The sequence below is a fragment of the Colletotrichum graminicola genome (genome assembly GCF_000149035.1).
Source record: "Colletotrichum graminicola M1.001 genomic scaffold supercont1.18, whole genome shotgun sequence".
NCBI classification, from domain to species: domain Eukaryota; kingdom Fungi; phylum Ascomycota; class Sordariomycetes; order Glomerellales; family Glomerellaceae; genus Colletotrichum; species Colletotrichum graminicola.
Genome location: NW_007361022.1, coordinates 702150 through 720104, shown reverse-complemented (window position 1 = coordinate 720104; position 17955 = coordinate 702150). Strand labels below are relative to the sequence as shown.

Here is a 17955-nt window from a genome sequence, read left to right as displayed (position 1 = left end):
GGACGCACTATTTGTGCGACTCACCGCCCAGAAGAACTCAACTAAAGAGGACTCTTACGATTTTACGCGAATAGGTCTTCTGCTAGAACGATGGCTGCAGTCCAAGAATATTCGGAACTCTCGTTTGAGTAGAGAAGTATGACCCAATCCGAGGAGAGTTGGCTTATGCTGAGAAGGGACTTTTCCTATACGGCTAGAAAACTAGGCAGACTCCTAGATATTATTTAATTTATAGTCCCTTAAGTAAAGTAAGATAAAAACCTATTAAGGCTTTTTAACTAATACTTATACTACTAATTCTATTCTATACTATTACTATAGACTTTATTATAGGTCTTCCTTTAGTATTAGCTAAAAATACCTTATAGAAACTATAAAACTTCTTATTATTTAACTTATTATTAACTATATTAAATAAATTTATAAAATTAATAATCTTTATCCTAAGTTATATAACCTATAAAGTAAAGAAATAAGTATAAATATTACTAAAATTTCTTTAGCTTTATAACTAAGGATTACTAAAAAGTATAATCTTAGATTAAGATTTAAAATTTCTTTTAGATTTCTAGTAGACCTTATAAAAAGAAATAGATATAAAACTAAAGTTCTTAACTATATACTACCTTTAAATAAATAGCCTTTTAGAATAAAAAAACTAAACTATAGAAATAGTAGTTTAAGCTTTTATATACACTTTTCTAGAGAAAAAATAAGTAAATATAGTAATTAGCCTCTAAAACTTCTTAAATAACGTATATATAAGCATAGTAAAAGCCTCCCTATATAAAATACTATATAGCTTTAAAATAAATAAATCCTTAGATCTTTTTAGTAACTTAAATATAATTATTAACTAAGAAATACTTTAAAAAGAAGTAAAACTTTTAATTATAGTAGTATAAATATATATAAAAGAAGTATTTAACTATAAGTACTAGTATATTTTATTTATACTAAGAGATTTTATTTACTTAAAACTTAGCTAAGGATAGTATTTATTAAGAAACCTATTAGTAAAGACCTTACCTTTATATACTAAGCTAATAAAAGTCTTAAATAAAGTAAAGAAGCTAGTATATAGACTTAAGTTACTTTTAATAATAAATATCTACTTAGTAGTACTAGTTATATATATAATTCTAGCTAAAGACCTATAATTAGACCTATATAAATAAACTTCTATTTATAGTAGCCTAGTAAAAATAAATAACCTATATAAAGAAAATTAGTAAGATAAATACTAACACTATAAGGTTAAATAAATTCTTAAGAAATAAATTACTAAGTAAGGATAAAGAAAGCTATAGACCTAGTACCTTATTAAAGAGAAAGAATACTTTAGCCTATATAACACCTAGATAGATATAAGTACTATAAAGGCTAATAACTTAATTAAAGAATTTAAAGAAGCCTATTAATAATAAGTAAATTAATAATAAGCACTTTTAAAAAAAAAGTAAGTAATAAAATAATATAACTAACTAGTATTAAGAGAAATTATTAGATAAAAGAAAAATTCCTAGAGTATAAATAGGATAATTCCTTATAAAAGGCTAGATAATTCTCTAGGAAATAGCTAAAAAGAAGCTAATAACTATTAGGTTAATAATTTATAAAAAACAAGCAGACTAATAAAGTATACTTAGTAAATTAACTATAAAAAGGTAGGTAGTAAACTATAAAATCCTAGTAAATAGCTATACTATTTATAATAAATATTAAAATTATATAACTAATAATAAATAAATCTAGACTTTACTTATTAATAAGAAAAAAATAACTAGTTACTTAAAGTAACTATTATATAGTTATTTTTCTTTTTATATAAATTCTTTTTCTTTTACTATTCTCCTTATTTATATTATTTTTATTTTATAAATTCTCTTTATATTCTTAGTTAAGTATTTATATATTTACTATTAACTAGCTAGCTAATTTATATATAATAGTATAGAAACGCTAGTTATTTCCTACTTATTTGTTTTTTTACTATAAGATTTTATATTATCTTTAACCTTATAAATATTAATCTATTTAATAATTATAAGCACTAAAAGTACTTCTATAAAGTATTTAGTAGTAAAAAAACTAACACTAGCCTTATATTTTATAGCTACTTTTAAGCTATTACTATCTATAGTAGTAATAAATATCTAAAGAACTCTATTTATATAAGTATTTACTAAAAATTTACTACCCTTAAGAAGAAATAGCTATATTTTATTAAATAATTCTAAAATAAAGCTAAGCGTATTAGTATCTTAAACCCTACTAAAAACTTCTTAAACTTTATTATCTTTACTAACGTTAATAAATTCTTTTTTACTAAAGACATTAAGGTTACTTAGGAGATTTTTACTATAAACTCTTAGCTTAATTACTTAAAATCCTAAAACACCTACTTATACTAAGAGAACTAGGCTACATACTAAGATAAGTAGACACCTTATAAAATTATTAAGGATATTAAAGTAAAAGTAAGTAATAATAAGGATAATAAAATAATTACTAAAGAAATACCTAAATAAACTACTAATATATCTACTTAATATAACTTTTTAGGCTAATTTATTACGCCTTAAAAGTATTAAAATAATTAAAACGCCCCTACTAATAAGCTTATAGAGCTTAAGTAAAAGATTATTATCCTTAAGTAAGCCTAAGTAGTAGCTAATTTACTTACTATTTAAGAATAATAAAGTTAATATATAGATAATATACTTATAATTACTAAAATACTAGCTAATACTCTTATTATAATTAACTAAGAAAATAATATATATTCTTTTAATATTAATAAAGCCTTTAATATAATATATAGATTTTACTAAGCTATTAAAGAGGTTAAGTTAAGATAATTTACTATTAAAATTATAGTTAATACTATAAAATACCTAGCTAATTTTATACTTAATACTATAAAAAAACTTAACTAATATATTTAAACTCTTTATTAATCTTTAGCTAATAAGCTATAAACTATAGAAAAATAAGCTACTTAAATACTTACTAAAAGTAAAAAAGATATTTTACTATCTATTTATATATTAAACTATAAACTTAAGTAATAATTATTTACTATATTACTTAATAAAGCTAATAATTAGCTAGTAAATAAGTAGCTTATAACTAATACTTAGTTTAGCCTCTTACTTTTTTATAAAGTAGTAGTTAATAACCTAGCTAAGCGCACTAAATACCTTAAGGCTATATACTTTAAATATAGTATAAGTACTAATAACTACTACTTAGTTTTCCTTAATAGATATTTTATAGTCTTCTTAAAGATAGTAGCTAAAGGCCTAGTTATTTAGATTAATAATAACCTAGCTAAGGACTAGGTCTATAAAAAGCTAACTCTTAAGGTATTATTCTAGCTTCTAGATTACTATTACCTAGTTAGTAAAATATAGTATATTAATAGTATATAAGGCTAGCTACTATAGTATTTAGTAGCTAGTAACTCCCTTTATAAACGCTTATTAGATAAAACTACTAATAAAGGTAGCTAGGCTAACCTTATTACCTATATAAGTACTAGCCTATACTATACTAAGCACTATAGTTAGGAGTATATTTAGTTCCTAAATAATACTATACGCTAGGATATTTATAGTAAGAATAAGAAATAGCTTTTAGAGCTATTTATAACTCCTATAGACTTTAATACTATTATAAGTATAAAAGCCCCTTAATTACTAGATAATAACGTAATTAAGTAGAGAGTATATAATAAATTCTCTTATATATAATATATATTAAAGAATTATTTAGGTAATAATATAGTTATATATATAGTAAATTAAAAAAATAAATAATAATAGCTTAGTATAAAAAAAGTTAGTTATTAAACGTTTATTATATACTACTATTTTATATTTATTACTTATAAATTATTATATATTTTAAGATAAAAAGTAATTTATATATAGATAATTATTACGTAATAAAATATCTATTCCTTAGCTAATTTACTATTACTTAGTTAAGCTAATAGCTATAGATTATACTAGCTATTTACTAACTAAAAGGTAAATAATTAGCTAATAATTCCCTACTAAAGGGCTAATAATTATCTAGGAATTACTAGATAATTATCCTGCTATTATTAGAGAATTATTACGCTAATTAGTAAAGTATTAGTTAAGGAAATTCCCTATATATTTTAAGGAAAATAGTCCTCTACTTTAGGTAAAGGAAGGTATTAAATTTTATATCTTATTTTCTAGCACCTAAAGTGTAATAATCGCTTAGTAATAAGTATTACCTTCTTGCCTTTTTTCTTATATAACAGTAGTAGTATAATAGGTGTAATATTTAGGTTAATTTCGCCTAGCGGCTAGCAGTTAGGCATTATAAATATTATAGTAAGTTAATAGATTAGTAAAGTTAACTATAGATAGGCTGGCTGGCTGGCTAGCAAGCAAGTAGGTAGATAGGTAGATAGGTGGATAGGTGTGAGTTAACCGCCTTCTAATTTAGGCTTAGCGTAGTGGATATCTACTAGCCTCTATTAGTAATTCCCTAGCTATATCTAGCTAGCCTGCCTGCTAGTGGTTTACGAAACTGATGAGTGCGGACGGTACCCGTCAACCTACCTATCCGTACAGTACGGATACCTTGGACGGGTTCCCCAGAGATGACGAAGCTGGGAAGCGCTTAAGTGGATCACGTGTGACGCATCTGCCCGCCAGGTGGCCCATAGTGAGGCACTTCTTGACAAGTTAGGTTGAATCAAGATGCCTGCATAGATAGGTACGTATCTTTTGGCATATCGGATATCGCAAAATGACTTTCCATGGTTGATTACTCAAGCAAGGCAGCACGTATTCTCTCTGCAAAGCTCACACGATAAATTTTGCTTTGGGCTAGCAAATTGTAGCTATGGACCAAGGAACACTGCACCCAGAGAGCTGTTCTTATAGTGGGCATACAGGTATACCTACCGATAGTGAGGTGCCTGGGTAGGTACCTAACGCTCTATCCCCCAGGCCAAGAAGTACGGGTCCTGTCGGATAAGATACCGACTCGCCCCCCCCCCCCCAAAATACCGCCGCCGTTTTCTCTCCGCAATGTCTTGCTTGCTATTGTTGAAACTGTTAGCGCCAGTGGATGAGGCTGTCCCTCCCTCCACCACGGGCCATCTGTCTTTCACAGGACCGCCGCCGCCGCCACTGTGTTGTACATCGTTGTCAAAGAAGGCCATTCTTCCCGTTTGCCCATTCTACACCGCGCCCTTTTTTCGACCCTCGACTCGGTTCAAAGGAAACATGACTGTTCCAGCCCGCCCTGCAGCACCGACATAACGAACCCGCTGCTCCATCCTGACACCCTACAAGAGTAGCCGGTTCCCTTGTCTGCCACTCATGACGAACCCGCCGCCGACTGTCGCGTCCGCCTCCCGTCCTACGTACAGCGACGATTCCGAATATTCCATCTCCTCGACACCACCAGCTACAGCCCTCTTTTCCTGTCCCCGAGTCACCAAGCTCGCAACGACATGATTCAAGCTCTAACCCACACTTCGACACGTCCTTTCTCCTCCACATGAGCTCCACGGCCTCCTCGGCCACCAGAACCGTCCTTGGTGGCGCTGGCGGCGGTCCGGCCTTATCCAACGGCTCCGGACTGCACTCCTTCGCCATGGACAGAGATGGGCCTTCTGCCGGCCGTGGCGCTAGGCCCCCGCTGCCACATATAGACGACCTCACCTCTACCGTTCCCAATATCGACATGAACCTCCCCTTGCGCAAGATCCTCGAGATGGGCGACAATGCCATGCGACAAGCCGAGACCTTCCGCGACTTCGGTCGACCCGACATGGCCTTCAAGGAGTACATTAAGGCTTCCTTGATCGCAGTCAAATACGTGCCTTTGCACACAGAGTCCGTCTCCCTCAGGGGCGGCCGCGGCGACTTGAATCGCATATATACCGCTCTGATGAAGAAGATCGACTCCCACCATGGGAACTTTGAAAAGATCAAGGCCGACATCATCGCCGATAACCGTAGGACCGGCGTCAGGCCCGCTTCGTCGAGGCCGTCTTCCATCACTAATGGAGAAGTCACCCGGCCGCAGACGCCCCGGAGCCCGCCAGTAACGAGTCCCACCCGACCCGAGGTCGGTTCTCAAATGAATGGGTCGCCGGCAGCCAAGGCAAAGCCCGCTGTCCAACCAAAGCCCGTGTCACTGCATGGAAACGCTTTACGGTCTGGCACTGGAGGTCCTGTTCTTCCCAAGAGCAAGGCCGCAGAGGACTTGGCCGCCCGCTTCGCCAACCTGCGAGGCCCTGTTGCGTTACCCGGCCAGGATCCACGCATACGAACACATCCCATTATGCCTCCCAGACCGGCAGGGCCTAGGGCGATGCCCGAGTCGCCCGAGAAACCGAGAGTGGGCATAGTGACCAGGCTGCCGGATCTGCCCAAGATGCCAGATCCCATCTACAGCCCAGCTAGAGGGACCGTGTCCAATGAAGCGGCTTCATTACCATCAAGTACGCCACGAGGGTTGTTCAGCAGGACCGGCTCTTCCGCTACCATCAACACCGCTCTTGCTAACAACAGTACCAACAAGTCTTCCGAATACTTCACTTCCTCTCACTCAGCCTCCAATGCCGCGGCTATCGCTTCCAGAGCCCTCAGTATTACGATACCCGAAGGCGACTCTATTACGGCTGAAGATCTGCTGAATTACATAAAAAGGGGCTCGGCGGCCCTGCAAGTCTTGATCATTGACGTCCGAAGCCGGGATGACTTCGACGAGGGCCACATCCTATCACAGGCCGTCATCTGCATTGAGCCCAGCATTCTGCTGCGTGAGAACATTACGTCGGAACAAATAGCCGAGAGCATGGTTCTCTCGCCTCCCCAGGAGCACCACCACTTCGAAATGAGGGACGCCTTCGACCTCGTGGTTTTTCATGACCAGGACTCAGACTCCATCCCCAGGTACATTTCACCTGACATGGATGCTGCCGCATTGCTATCTTTGCAACGCGCCCTGACATACTTCAACTACGGAAAAGAGCTCAAGAACCCTCCCAAGCTGCTTCAGGGTGGTTTGGATGCTTGGACTGATTTGATGGGTAGGGGCGCCCTCGCGACCTCGCAGACCGCAGGCACCGCGCGAGCGCCTATGGCTCGTTCATCTTTGAGGCCAACCATCTCAATCTCTAAGCCGACCAGGAAATACAAGGTCACACCGCTGAGGCCCGAAGAAGTCAAGCTCTGGGAGGAGACACTGCAGAATGCCGAGCTCGAGACTGCACGGTCACCCGGCTTCATGCACGTGCGCAGTACGGAGGAGTTCCTACGCAGGTTCCCTGCGGTATCGACCGAACAAGAATCCATGCAGTCACCTATCAGCTCGGAGCAGCCGACTTACGGCTATCCTCAAAACCAGGTTGACCTCTACTCGGACCTGCCGTCACCACCTACTCGGCCTGCCCCGGCTGTCCCGCGTACAAGTTACAGCGGCCTGTCACAGACCCAGGATGACCATGAGGAACCTGGTGCTATTGCCTTCTCTGCACAGTCGCGGAACGCGAAGCAGGGCCCCTTGGCCCGGCCAGATTCCCCTTCAGTCACAAACGTTGGCAAGGACGGTCTGCGGATCACAGGCCTAAACAACCCAGGCGTATGGTGCTATGCGAACAGCTCTATACAAGCTCTTCGAATGTCACCCGGGTTCGGAAAGGACATGGCCACGTTTGAGTGGCAAAACATGTACAAGGTGCCAAAAAAGGCCGACGAGAAGAACGACCATCCTCAGTTGATGTCACGAATCTTGTCCAACTTGTTCCATTGGTTGGACTCTGGCAAGTTTGACGTCATGAAGGCGCAGACACTCATGGTCAGTCTTCCTATCTCTTGCCATCTGCATGCAGTTGCTAACCATTGCCAGGACTACTCTCGATCAGTATGTGAGAAGAGCCGGCACAAGGATAGGGGCGATGAGTTTGGTGGCGGTCGCCAACAAGATGCTCATGAGTTCATCTCATGGCTCATGGCATATCTCCACGACGAAACGAACGTACGACGCGACCGCAGCAGCCCTGAAACACCTGCGCCGTCAATGAGTGGCAAGTCGATGCTTCAGGGCGCTTACGAATGGTGGGCGCAATATCAAAAGAAGAACGCGTCCATCGTCGATAAATACTGGCGTGGCATAGAACTTTCGACTGTCGTATGTGCACAGTGCAAGAACCGCACATACACCTGGGACACGTTTGACTTCCTGTCGATACCTGTCAACCGGGAGACGCGTACACTCGAGGACTGCCTCAGAGCCCACCTCGAGCCTGAAAATATCTCCGACTACCAATGCGACAGTTGCAACACGAAGGGGCTCGGCAGGAAACAGGCTAGGCTGGCGCGAATGCCAGAACTCTTTTGTCTATGCTTGAAGCGGTTCACGGTTGATAACTACGGAACAGTGAAAAAGGATCTGAGCAGGGTCACCTGGGACTTCAACAGCTTCAACGTCGACCAGTTCTTCATCCCAGTAGAAGAGCGTACCGCGGGACCTGCACCGGACGACAAGTTTGAACTTCCATTTGACTACGAGTGTTACGCAGTCATTATCCACTCGGGCCCGAACATCAATTCCGGCCACTACTACACTTATGCCCGAGACACACACAACCCTGACCCCACCGCTTGGTACAAGATCAACGACTCCCAGGTGACCAGCATCAGGATCGACGGAACGGGGCGGTCCAACGATTACAGTGAAAAGGTCTTCAAGAATAGCGGCGAGGTCCCGTACATGGTTTTCTTCCGCCGAAAGGGTAGCCAATCGGCGAGGTGATGTGCCGTTTCTGGTCGAAGTGGTTGTGCACTGCAAAAGGTGGTTAGAGGGTATATGTACATGGCAGGCGCTGACATTCTGGACTGTCGAAAGAGAGTTCTCAGTTTTATACATAGAGTGGAACGATGTTGCGGGGGCGGGATTTCGCGAAGCATGAAAACGTCATGGAATGTATGGTTTTATTGCGGGTTGTGTTTTCGAGCGCTTCCAAGCATGGCGTCTGGGGGGGTTCCTAAGCCCCGTTATGCGTCGGGCTTACTTTGTTTATTTTGGTCTAGCTGACTCTTTCATCTCTCTTTTTCGCGGAATGGATTCGCTACGAGGCCATGACAAGCATAGTACCATTCAATGAAGAGTTGTGTGTTCTGCACGTTGCTTGAGCACGTTGTCATCGTATCTTTTGTGGGATCTTGACTGTGCCAGCCTGAAAGGAGCATCGGCTTCAAATGCGTTGTGGGGGACGAAGGCATCTCGGGATTGGAATCAGGGGCGTGTTCTGCGAGATGTCAGGCGGAGATTGTGAGCTACCTACTTGGATCATGTCTCCTGCTCGGCCTTTTCTCTCTCTTCCTGGTATCCCCCGTCCGTGTAAGCCATACATCTACACAAAGGGAAAAGAAAAGCAAGCATCTACCCACACAGATTCCAAGCTAAGCACCGGAGATGCAGACCCTCTACGATCCACAGGGAATCAAAGATCCTTTCCAGCACTCATTCCACTGGGAAACTTGAGCGCATATGGCAGGCGCAGCCGCTGTGGTTTCAGGGCCAGTCACTTGAGGCGCCCGCTCGGCTTGAGAATGACAGGATTTCATGCATTCTTCCCTTGATACTGGCCCGCCACTAGCATCCTGCGACTCGACGCAAAACCTCATATATCTTTTCCATCCTCGGCCAACTGCACAGAATACTCTTATCCTCGTTTCTACCTCTTTCGATGGCGGCAACACACTTGTCAACCATTCGGCCCTGGCAGTTGTAGTTCGGTTTCGGAGCGGTAGAGAGCACCCGGCTGTACACGGGTGGGACAACCCCGGGTCGTTTCGCCGGGCGTTGACGAGGACTCGGAGGTATCGCGCATTATGTGGCTGCACATATTGTTGACTCTTACCTATAAACAGAAAATTCCCCGTACACCTACTCAGAATGGAGACTGACAACCCCTGGTCCTGGTTCACCAGGCTATCGGCGGCACAGTCGTGACGGGCAAACATAATTAAGCTTAATTCGGAAGGAGAAGGGGACAGTTGCCCAGTTGGGATGAGCGGAACAGCAGGTATAAAAAAAACGGCCCCTGCATCCTTTCTCAAGTTTCCGTACCTTGTCTGCCAAAGTTCTTTTGTCACCTTAGTGAACTCGACGAGGCTATTCCCATTTGGATGCTGTGCCTCAACCCGCCCACCCATGTCAGCAATTGCTATCCAGCAATATTCGTATCAGCTCTTGGCGGGTTCCTGCAGTGATATTATCCATTTAATTAGGCTGCAGTCATCTTCGGTATCTTGCTCACTGCACCTATTAACTTGCTCTCGCTCATCATGCTTCCACTTCTTCCCCCCGCTTTTTTTCTTCTTCTCTATTTTGTTGTCACATTTGTCTAAGAAGAGAAGCGACATCCACCGAACCCTCATCATAGAGAGTTGGGCGCCTCAAGGGCAACACACCTCAGACGTCGCTCTCCTCAGCACTGTCAACACACTTAGCGGCTTCTGCAACGTGAAAGGCCCAATTTGTATCGAGCATCACGAAATCGAACTTCAACATGGGGAAGCTTTGGGTTGCCGCCTTGTCGGCCCTTGTGCTTGCTCACAATGCCAGCGCCCTCGAACCCATCATCATGAAGGTATAATATCGGCACTAGCCAGCTCCGGACGAACTTTTGGCCCTGCCGCAATTTCCGGAATCTCTAATGATCTTTTAGGGCACTAAATTCTTCTACACAAACGGAACCCAGTTCTTCATGAAAGGTATCGCCTATCAACAGGACACCGCCGCGGCCGGTGGAGAGTCCGTCACGGGCGAGTACAAAGATCCCTTGGCCGAGGAGGCGGCTTGCAGACACGATATTCCAATTCTGGTCGAAGCTGGGACCAATACCATCCGTACCTACGCCATCGATCCCAAGAACGACCATAGCGCCTGTATGGAGATGCTCAGTGACGCCGGTATCTATGTTGTGTCCGATTTGGGTGAGCCCAAATTATCAATCAACCGAGAAACCCCTCAATGGAATACTGAACTATACGATCGCTACACCTCCGTAATCGATGCTCTCGCACAGTATGATAATACCATCGGCTTCTTCGCTGGTAATGAGGTCTCGAACGACAAGAGCAATACGGAAGCCTCCGTATTTGTAAAGGCCGCTGTCCGCGACGCCAAGAAGCATATCAAGGAAAAGGGGTACCGCTGGATGGGTGTTGGTTACGCTGCCAACGACGACAAGGACATCCGCGCCAATTCTGCCCGTTATTTCAACTGTGGGGATCAGGATGCCGCCATAGATTTCTGGGGCTATAATATTTACTCGTGGTGTGGCGAGAATACGCTTGTAGGCGCTGGCTTTGACAAGCAGATTGATTTTTTAAGAATTACTCTGTTCCTGTTTTCTTTGCCGAGTATGGATGCAACCAGCCCAGCGGGGGTGATGATCGCATCTTCCAGGAAACAACTGCTCTATACGAAAGGGAGATGACCGACGCCTTCTCCGGTGGCATTGTGTATATGTACCATCAGGAGGCCAACGACTTTGGTATGTCTCCTGTCTCCTACTGCGTCTTAGTGACCCTGAACCCTGTACTGATGCGTTTCCAGGTCTTGTTGAGATCAAGGACGGCCAGGCGGAAGCGATGAAGAATTACTACGAGCTTGCATCTCGTGTTCTGAATGCCAACCCCACTGCCATCCAGATGGATTCCTACGAACCAAGCAATACCCCCGCCGAGTGCTCCAACACCGCCTCTAACTGGGAGGTTCAGGGAGACACTCTACCTCCTACTCCAGATAAGTATCTCTGCGAGTGCATGGTCAAGAGTCTCTCATGTATTCCCAAGTCAAACCTGGAGGCCGAGGCTATTGGCGATATTTTCGGCTATGTCTGCGGCGCTTCGTCAGACTCCTGCGAAGGCATCAACACAGATCCCTCCACCGGCGTCTACGGGGCATTTTCTATGTGCTCTGATGAGCAGAAGTTCGCCTATGTTATGAACGACTACTACAAGGCTCAGAGATCCACCCGCGCTGCCTGCGATTATGAAGGCCAGGGTGAAATAGTCAGCCCTTCCGCCGATGATACCTGCAAGAAGGCCCTCGCCTCTGTCGCCGACACCACCTCAGCCTCTTCCACCGCCAGACCCAGCTCGAGCTCTACTGGCAACGCTGCTGCTGGCCCCCACCAGCCCGTTTTCAACCTCGGAGGGTTCGCCATCGGCGCGTACCTGATTGCCAGCGGCTGCGTTGGTGCTGCCATCATAGCCTTGTAAATACCCATTTGTAATGGAGCCAAACTCAAGAGGGGCAAAAAAGGGGGCTGGGTTGTGGGTGTACCGTATACACTGACTTATTTCACCTTTAGCTACTGCACGAGCTAACGGCAACGGGTATTGCGGCCACTATAAAGGGTATAGTGTGCTGGCAGAAACAGGGATCTGGAAGTAGTAAAAGCAGGGGTTAGTTATGTACGTTAGCAGCAAGTTAGGTGGTAAGGGCTAGCAAATTGACTTATGGTTGGCATTAGATTTCCTCCCTCCCTCCCTCCCACCTCCTGTTGGCTCTAGATTTCCTATAGCCTTAATAAACTATTTCTAATGGCTTACTGGACGTCTTTAGCTAGAGATATATACTCTTAGTAGTTGTTATTTATATTAACGTTAGTTATTTTTTTTTTATTAATTTCTTTTATTTCCTTTTTTATATAGGCGTTATAGTTAAAGTTATCCTAACTATCTTATAATATCTTCTTATTTAGTATGTCCTTAATCTAAATCTTATTAATATTACTCCTATCTAGATTTATACTAATCTTATACTAAAGAAAAGATTACTAGACTATATTACCCCTTTTAGATAGGTAATAGGTAGCTATTATAATAGTATAAGTAACTATAATATATTTTATTAATATAGACTACTTAATAGGTTAAATTAGCTAAAGGGGCTTACTAGGCTAATAGGCTGCTTACTCTTTTTACTATATATACTTATTTATTACTTTAGATAACTACTACTTAAAAAGCTTATTAATAGTAGTATCTAGAGGTTAAAGGAGAGAGGTTATACTAAGTAGTATAAGGCTAGGCGTAATATAATAAGATTGAAGTTATAATAGTATAGTAGGGGTTTTATAAAAGGTAGTAACGTCTATAACTAAGAGGTATTCTTACTTACTAGTAAGGGGGAAAAATTTATTAGTTAACTACTACCTAAGAAGGTATTTATTATTATAAGCTATATTATTATACTTAACTATTACTTTATTACTATATAAGTTACTTTTATATACCTTAAGCTAGCTACTTATATTAGTAGGCCTACTATAAAAAATTAACTTAGGTAGTAGCTATTAAATCCTATTAGTAAAGATATAAAGGATTAAGGTAGCTTATTACTTACTCTAGCTACTATAGTTACTTTTACTAGCTATAGTACAGGCCCCTTAGGCTGCCTAAGTTAATCTATTAAGGTATTTAAAAGGTATAAAGGTCTTATTAAAGTTAATAATATAGTTAAAAAGAAATTAGAGGCCACTAATAGGTAGTTACTACTAGGCTAATAAAAGTTAATTAACCTATCTGTTAAAGTAGAAAAAGTTAGTAATAATAGTAAGGTATTTAGTAGGCAGCTTTAAGGCTTACTTTATAAGCTAGTAGTATAAGATACCCTATTATATAAGGAAGCTAATAAACTAGCCTATAGAGAATTAGAAGAGATAAGTAGAGGGGTTACTAAATATAATAGTACTAAGATAATTAGTATTAAAAAGGGCTTAGGCCTCCTACTTAAACTATCTAGTAGTAATAACCTTATTATAGGCTTATTATTACTAAAAGTAGCTATAAAGTTTAGCTTTTATTACTAGCTACTTTAGTTAATAGTTATATACTAATAGGCTAATAATATTATCCTAGTGCTTATACTAATACTTAATAGTATTAATTAGTATCTTAAAGTAGCTAGTAGCCTTATAAAAGGTTAGGTAGTAGAGGCTGTTAGTAGGGTTAAGAGGGGTATTACTAGCCTGTTAGTAACATAGCTAGCTAAGCAAAAGTAGGTAACAGTAGTGCTTAAGGTATAGCAGTACGTTAACTTACTTTAGCTAGTTATATAACCTTTTAACTTATTAAATAGGCTTTTTAGCGTATATTATTACTTCTTAATAGGCATAGGTTTTTTCCCCTTTTTCTTACGTAACAGTAGTGGTGTAATAGGTGTAATATTTAGGTTAATTTTGCCTAGCGGCTGGCGGTTAGGTATTGTGAATATTGTGGGTTAATGGGTTAGCGAAGTTAACTGTGGATGGGCTGGCTGGCAAGCAAGTGGGTGGATAGGTGGATGGGTGGGTGGGTTGACCGCTTCCTATATTAGGCTTAGCGCGATGGGCAGCCACTTTGCCCGTTGCCGTTAGCTCGTGCAGTAGCTAAAGGTGAATTAAGTCAGTGTATACGGTAGTACCTCATATGGGGAGCTCAGGTTTTCTATACAGGGAAGATGCAGCGCAGACCAAGTCTGCAGCTCGACAGCTATACCCGCTGGTATCGAACCCGTTTACATCTGTTTTATATCTGTAGTCACATATCGCCTAATAATTGTCGTTTTTGTGTACTGTTGAGAGCAGATGGGCTTTGCCGTCAGTACAGCGCGCCCCTTGAGTCGGCATAGGTGTGCTCGCGGCTACACCTCTTCAACTTTGGCAACCCGCCAGAACTAGCTTCGTGTTCGAGTATGACCACAGAACAACGAAGGCACCCCTCCGCGATGTCAGTTTCGCGCTTGTATGCGCCACAGCCACATTTCCTGTAGTGGTATAGCTTTCTATCCGGGCCGACAGCCCTCGGTCTTTCAAGAAGGGCAACCAACCAGAAGACGATAACTGCATCAAATATGACACCAATGCTGGTTTGGATTGCCCGACACATGGATTTGATTCGACATGACCTTGGCCAACTATGTTCAAGAGTGTGTTGCAGCAATAGTGGCGGTGTTTGTTGTCAACATCAAGACTCTTCATCACAAGGTCAGCTGAACAAACAAGAGTGAGAATGAGAAACGGCGTGATGCAATTTTGGAAATTGGACACGTCAGCTCCGCCGTGGCTAAATTTCCAGGTTACCAGCCACTGGACGAGAACTGAGAACACGCGGCTGGCGACAACCTGGCCCCAAGGCTGAGTGTTCCATACTGCCGTGGGTCCAAGACGCATCAATGAAGCAGGTGATACTCGGACACGAGCCCGATGTGTCAAGGAGCGACTCTGGAAGGGGATGTTAGAGCAAGCAAATCGAAGCGGATAAAGAAAAATTAACCCACGATATTGCCTATAACACAACTCGGGAAAAGGTTGTGCACTGTGTACAAGACGCTATGCAGCTCGCTTGGAAGCCGGCATCACGGATGAAAGTAATCATCAGGGGTCGTCGTCCCCTACATATCGGTCGTTCCCCGGAAAAGGCGGAGGCGGGCCGAAACCCGCCATCGCTTCCCCCGGGTTCGTCGCAACGTTTTTTCTCGCGGGCGAGGCCCCCCCGGAGTTCTGGCTCTCAGTTGGGTCTACGTGAGTGAAGCACCGCGACCAGGAAGAAGACCTGGCCAGCGCCACCGGTCTCACTCTATGAGCAGGAGGCATATCAACACACAAATTAGCAGAACGTACGCAGTTTCCCCGGGGAAATGTACCAGGGAAGTATAATCAAGTCAGGCTAGATGGATTGGCTTCCCCTCATGCTATTTCTCGTCAAGTCCCTACGTCAAGTAATGCTCGCGTTACTCTGCATCCCCTCGCCGGATGCTCCCCGGAGCCCGTGTTTGAACCCCGGCTATTCCGGTCTCGAACCCATACCGACGCCATACTGCTCAGGGGGCGTGTCTGCGGGGAGGTCTCTTCCCGCAGTGCTTACTATCAAGAAAGCGGACCGGCCTATTCACCACACCCACACCGAGTATTCTGATCCCATATCCGACAGGATTCGTATCTCATAGCCGAGGGATTTCCGGGCAGTATTACGTATCAGGATAAGCCACACAAGCAGCACTAAGGCCACTGGGTCGGTTGCTGAGATGAGTCTCGAACTAGTCAGGGCCGGAGTAGTACTCTACCTGGAAACGGCACCGTTAGCCTCGACGGATTCGACGCGATACAGTCAGGACGCTAATGAGCAATGCACCTCGGACATGCCAAATAGCAAAAAAGAAAAAAAAAAAAGAAAAAAAAAGAAAAAAAAAGAAGAATAAGCACCCCCAAGGACCTTGGCGTCGATGCCCGAATACAAACACCCACACCCACGCGACACTGCGTGGACGGAAATAGAGGAACCAGGAACACCCGGTTCCTTGACCTGCTCACAACGTACGCATCACAGGGGACATCCGCAAGCCATGCCGATACCCTCATCTCGAGTGATCGCAAGAAACGTCCTGGCATTGGCCCGGTGTCCTGGATCCATCGGTGCGTCCGGTGCCTGCAGTCAGAGAGCGCCGATAGGCGACCGACCATGCAGCATACCATCGGAGGGGCGACTGGAAGATGGGTGGGTGCCTGCAACCAATCCGTCTTTGACTAGGGGCGGTTCCTCGAATGCCACTTCCTTGCTTCCTGACATAGCTTCCTTCTGTCGTCTCCATACCGTCACCAACTTTCATCGCACCAACGGTTCCTTGTCCTGCTCAAATGTTCATGGCAAAAGCCAGTCCACACGTGGCATTGGAGCGTTTCCAGCGTGGTTGGGCGTCGGCCAAGGGACGGTGAAGAGTTGTCCTTGGACAGTCAGCCACAAGTGCTTACATCTTTTCGCCTCCTTTCGCGTCCTGCCACGCCGAGAATGACGCCGCCGGGGGGAAATATCGGCTGGTGTCCGTAGCGCTGCACAGGGCGGGTACATCGCAATCAGGGGGCGCAAACAATCTAATTATCCAAATTCCTTCCATTGCTTGATTCCTTCCCTATGTAGTCTATGTTACACCTCCACAGGGATTATAAACGTTAGTGTTATACTTACTAACCAGAAGGAGGGTAAGATCAGCAGGTAACTATACTTATATATAGGTGTAAGATAGGCTATATTTTAAGTACTAGTACTGGATTGCCCCTCCGTTATTCTCAAGTACAAGACGAAGTCGGTAAGGCATAGAGTGTGCTAATTGCTGTAAGAAGTCTAAAGGTATTGCGAGCCAGGCTGCCTATATGACTGCCTGTAACTCCTCTAACGTAAGGGTCTGGAGATTATAGTGCCTATTAATCTAATCCTTTATCTAACTCTAGTGTAAATACTTCCAAAAGGCCTGTATCTCTATACGTTGCTCCTTTGAGAGGTCAGTATTGCAATAGATTAATAGGGTTAAAGGGGGGGTTGTTGGTAGATTATTTGCTATATTGCTGTTGTTGTTAGTGTTAAGAGGAAAATGTGGGCGATACGTAGGTATCCGTTGCTTTAGCTAGCTGGTTAATAGTGATGAAGTCATAATTAGTGCTAGTACTGGTACTAATTTTAATAGTAGTTTCCTATATTAAAATAAGTACTGTCTCTTGCTGCTGTATGTGGGGCATTTCACTGCACTAACGTTTATAATCCCTGTGGAGGTGTACAAGATGTGAGACAAAGGAAAAAAGGAAAAAAAAACTTTCAAGACGCTTCTGTCTCATTAAATTCCGTTCTAACCCGAAATGGGCAGGCAAGTAAAACAACATGGGATTCTCTTTGCGCGTGGGTGCGGTAGATGAAATGGACAAAACCCCCTGCGCGACGCGTCCCCAACCGGACTCCTCCTCCCGGACGTTGTTTGACTTCAACGATCCCGGGCGGCATTATACACTAAATGGTCCATCTCCTAGCCCGTTGGAGAGATGGTGAATGGATTTGTTTGCGATGTGATAGAGGAGATCGTAAACATCTCTAACTAAACGGTTCGGTGTTTTCTGTGCGCACTGCC

At 42.6% G+C, this 17955-nt stretch overlaps 2 protein-coding genes across 2 annotated transcripts; both read left to right on the top strand.

Annotated features, from left to right (window-relative positions):
• Positions 1-5550: 5550 nt before the first annotated feature.
• On the top strand, positions 5551-8814 carry GLRG_05479 (ubiquitin carboxyl-terminal hydrolase; the record flags this gene model as incomplete). The annotated part of the gene is made up of 2 exons (XM_008096164.1): positions 5551-7857; positions 7909-8814. 2 exons carry the CDS (start codon positions 5551-5553, stop codon positions 8812-8814), a joined length of 3213 nt encoding a protein of 1070 aa, XP_008094355.1.
• Positions 8815-10576: 1762 nt separating this feature from the next.
• GLRG_05478 (glycolipid anchored surface protein) lies at positions 10577-12296 on the top strand (the record flags this gene model as incomplete). The annotated part of the gene is made up of 4 exons (XM_008096163.1): positions 10577-10657; positions 10736-11365; positions 11404-11566; positions 11629-12296. 4 exons carry the CDS (start codon positions 10577-10579, stop codon positions 12294-12296), a joined length of 1542 nt encoding a protein of 513 aa, XP_008094354.1.
• Between the last annotated feature and the right edge of the window lie 5659 nt (positions 12297-17955).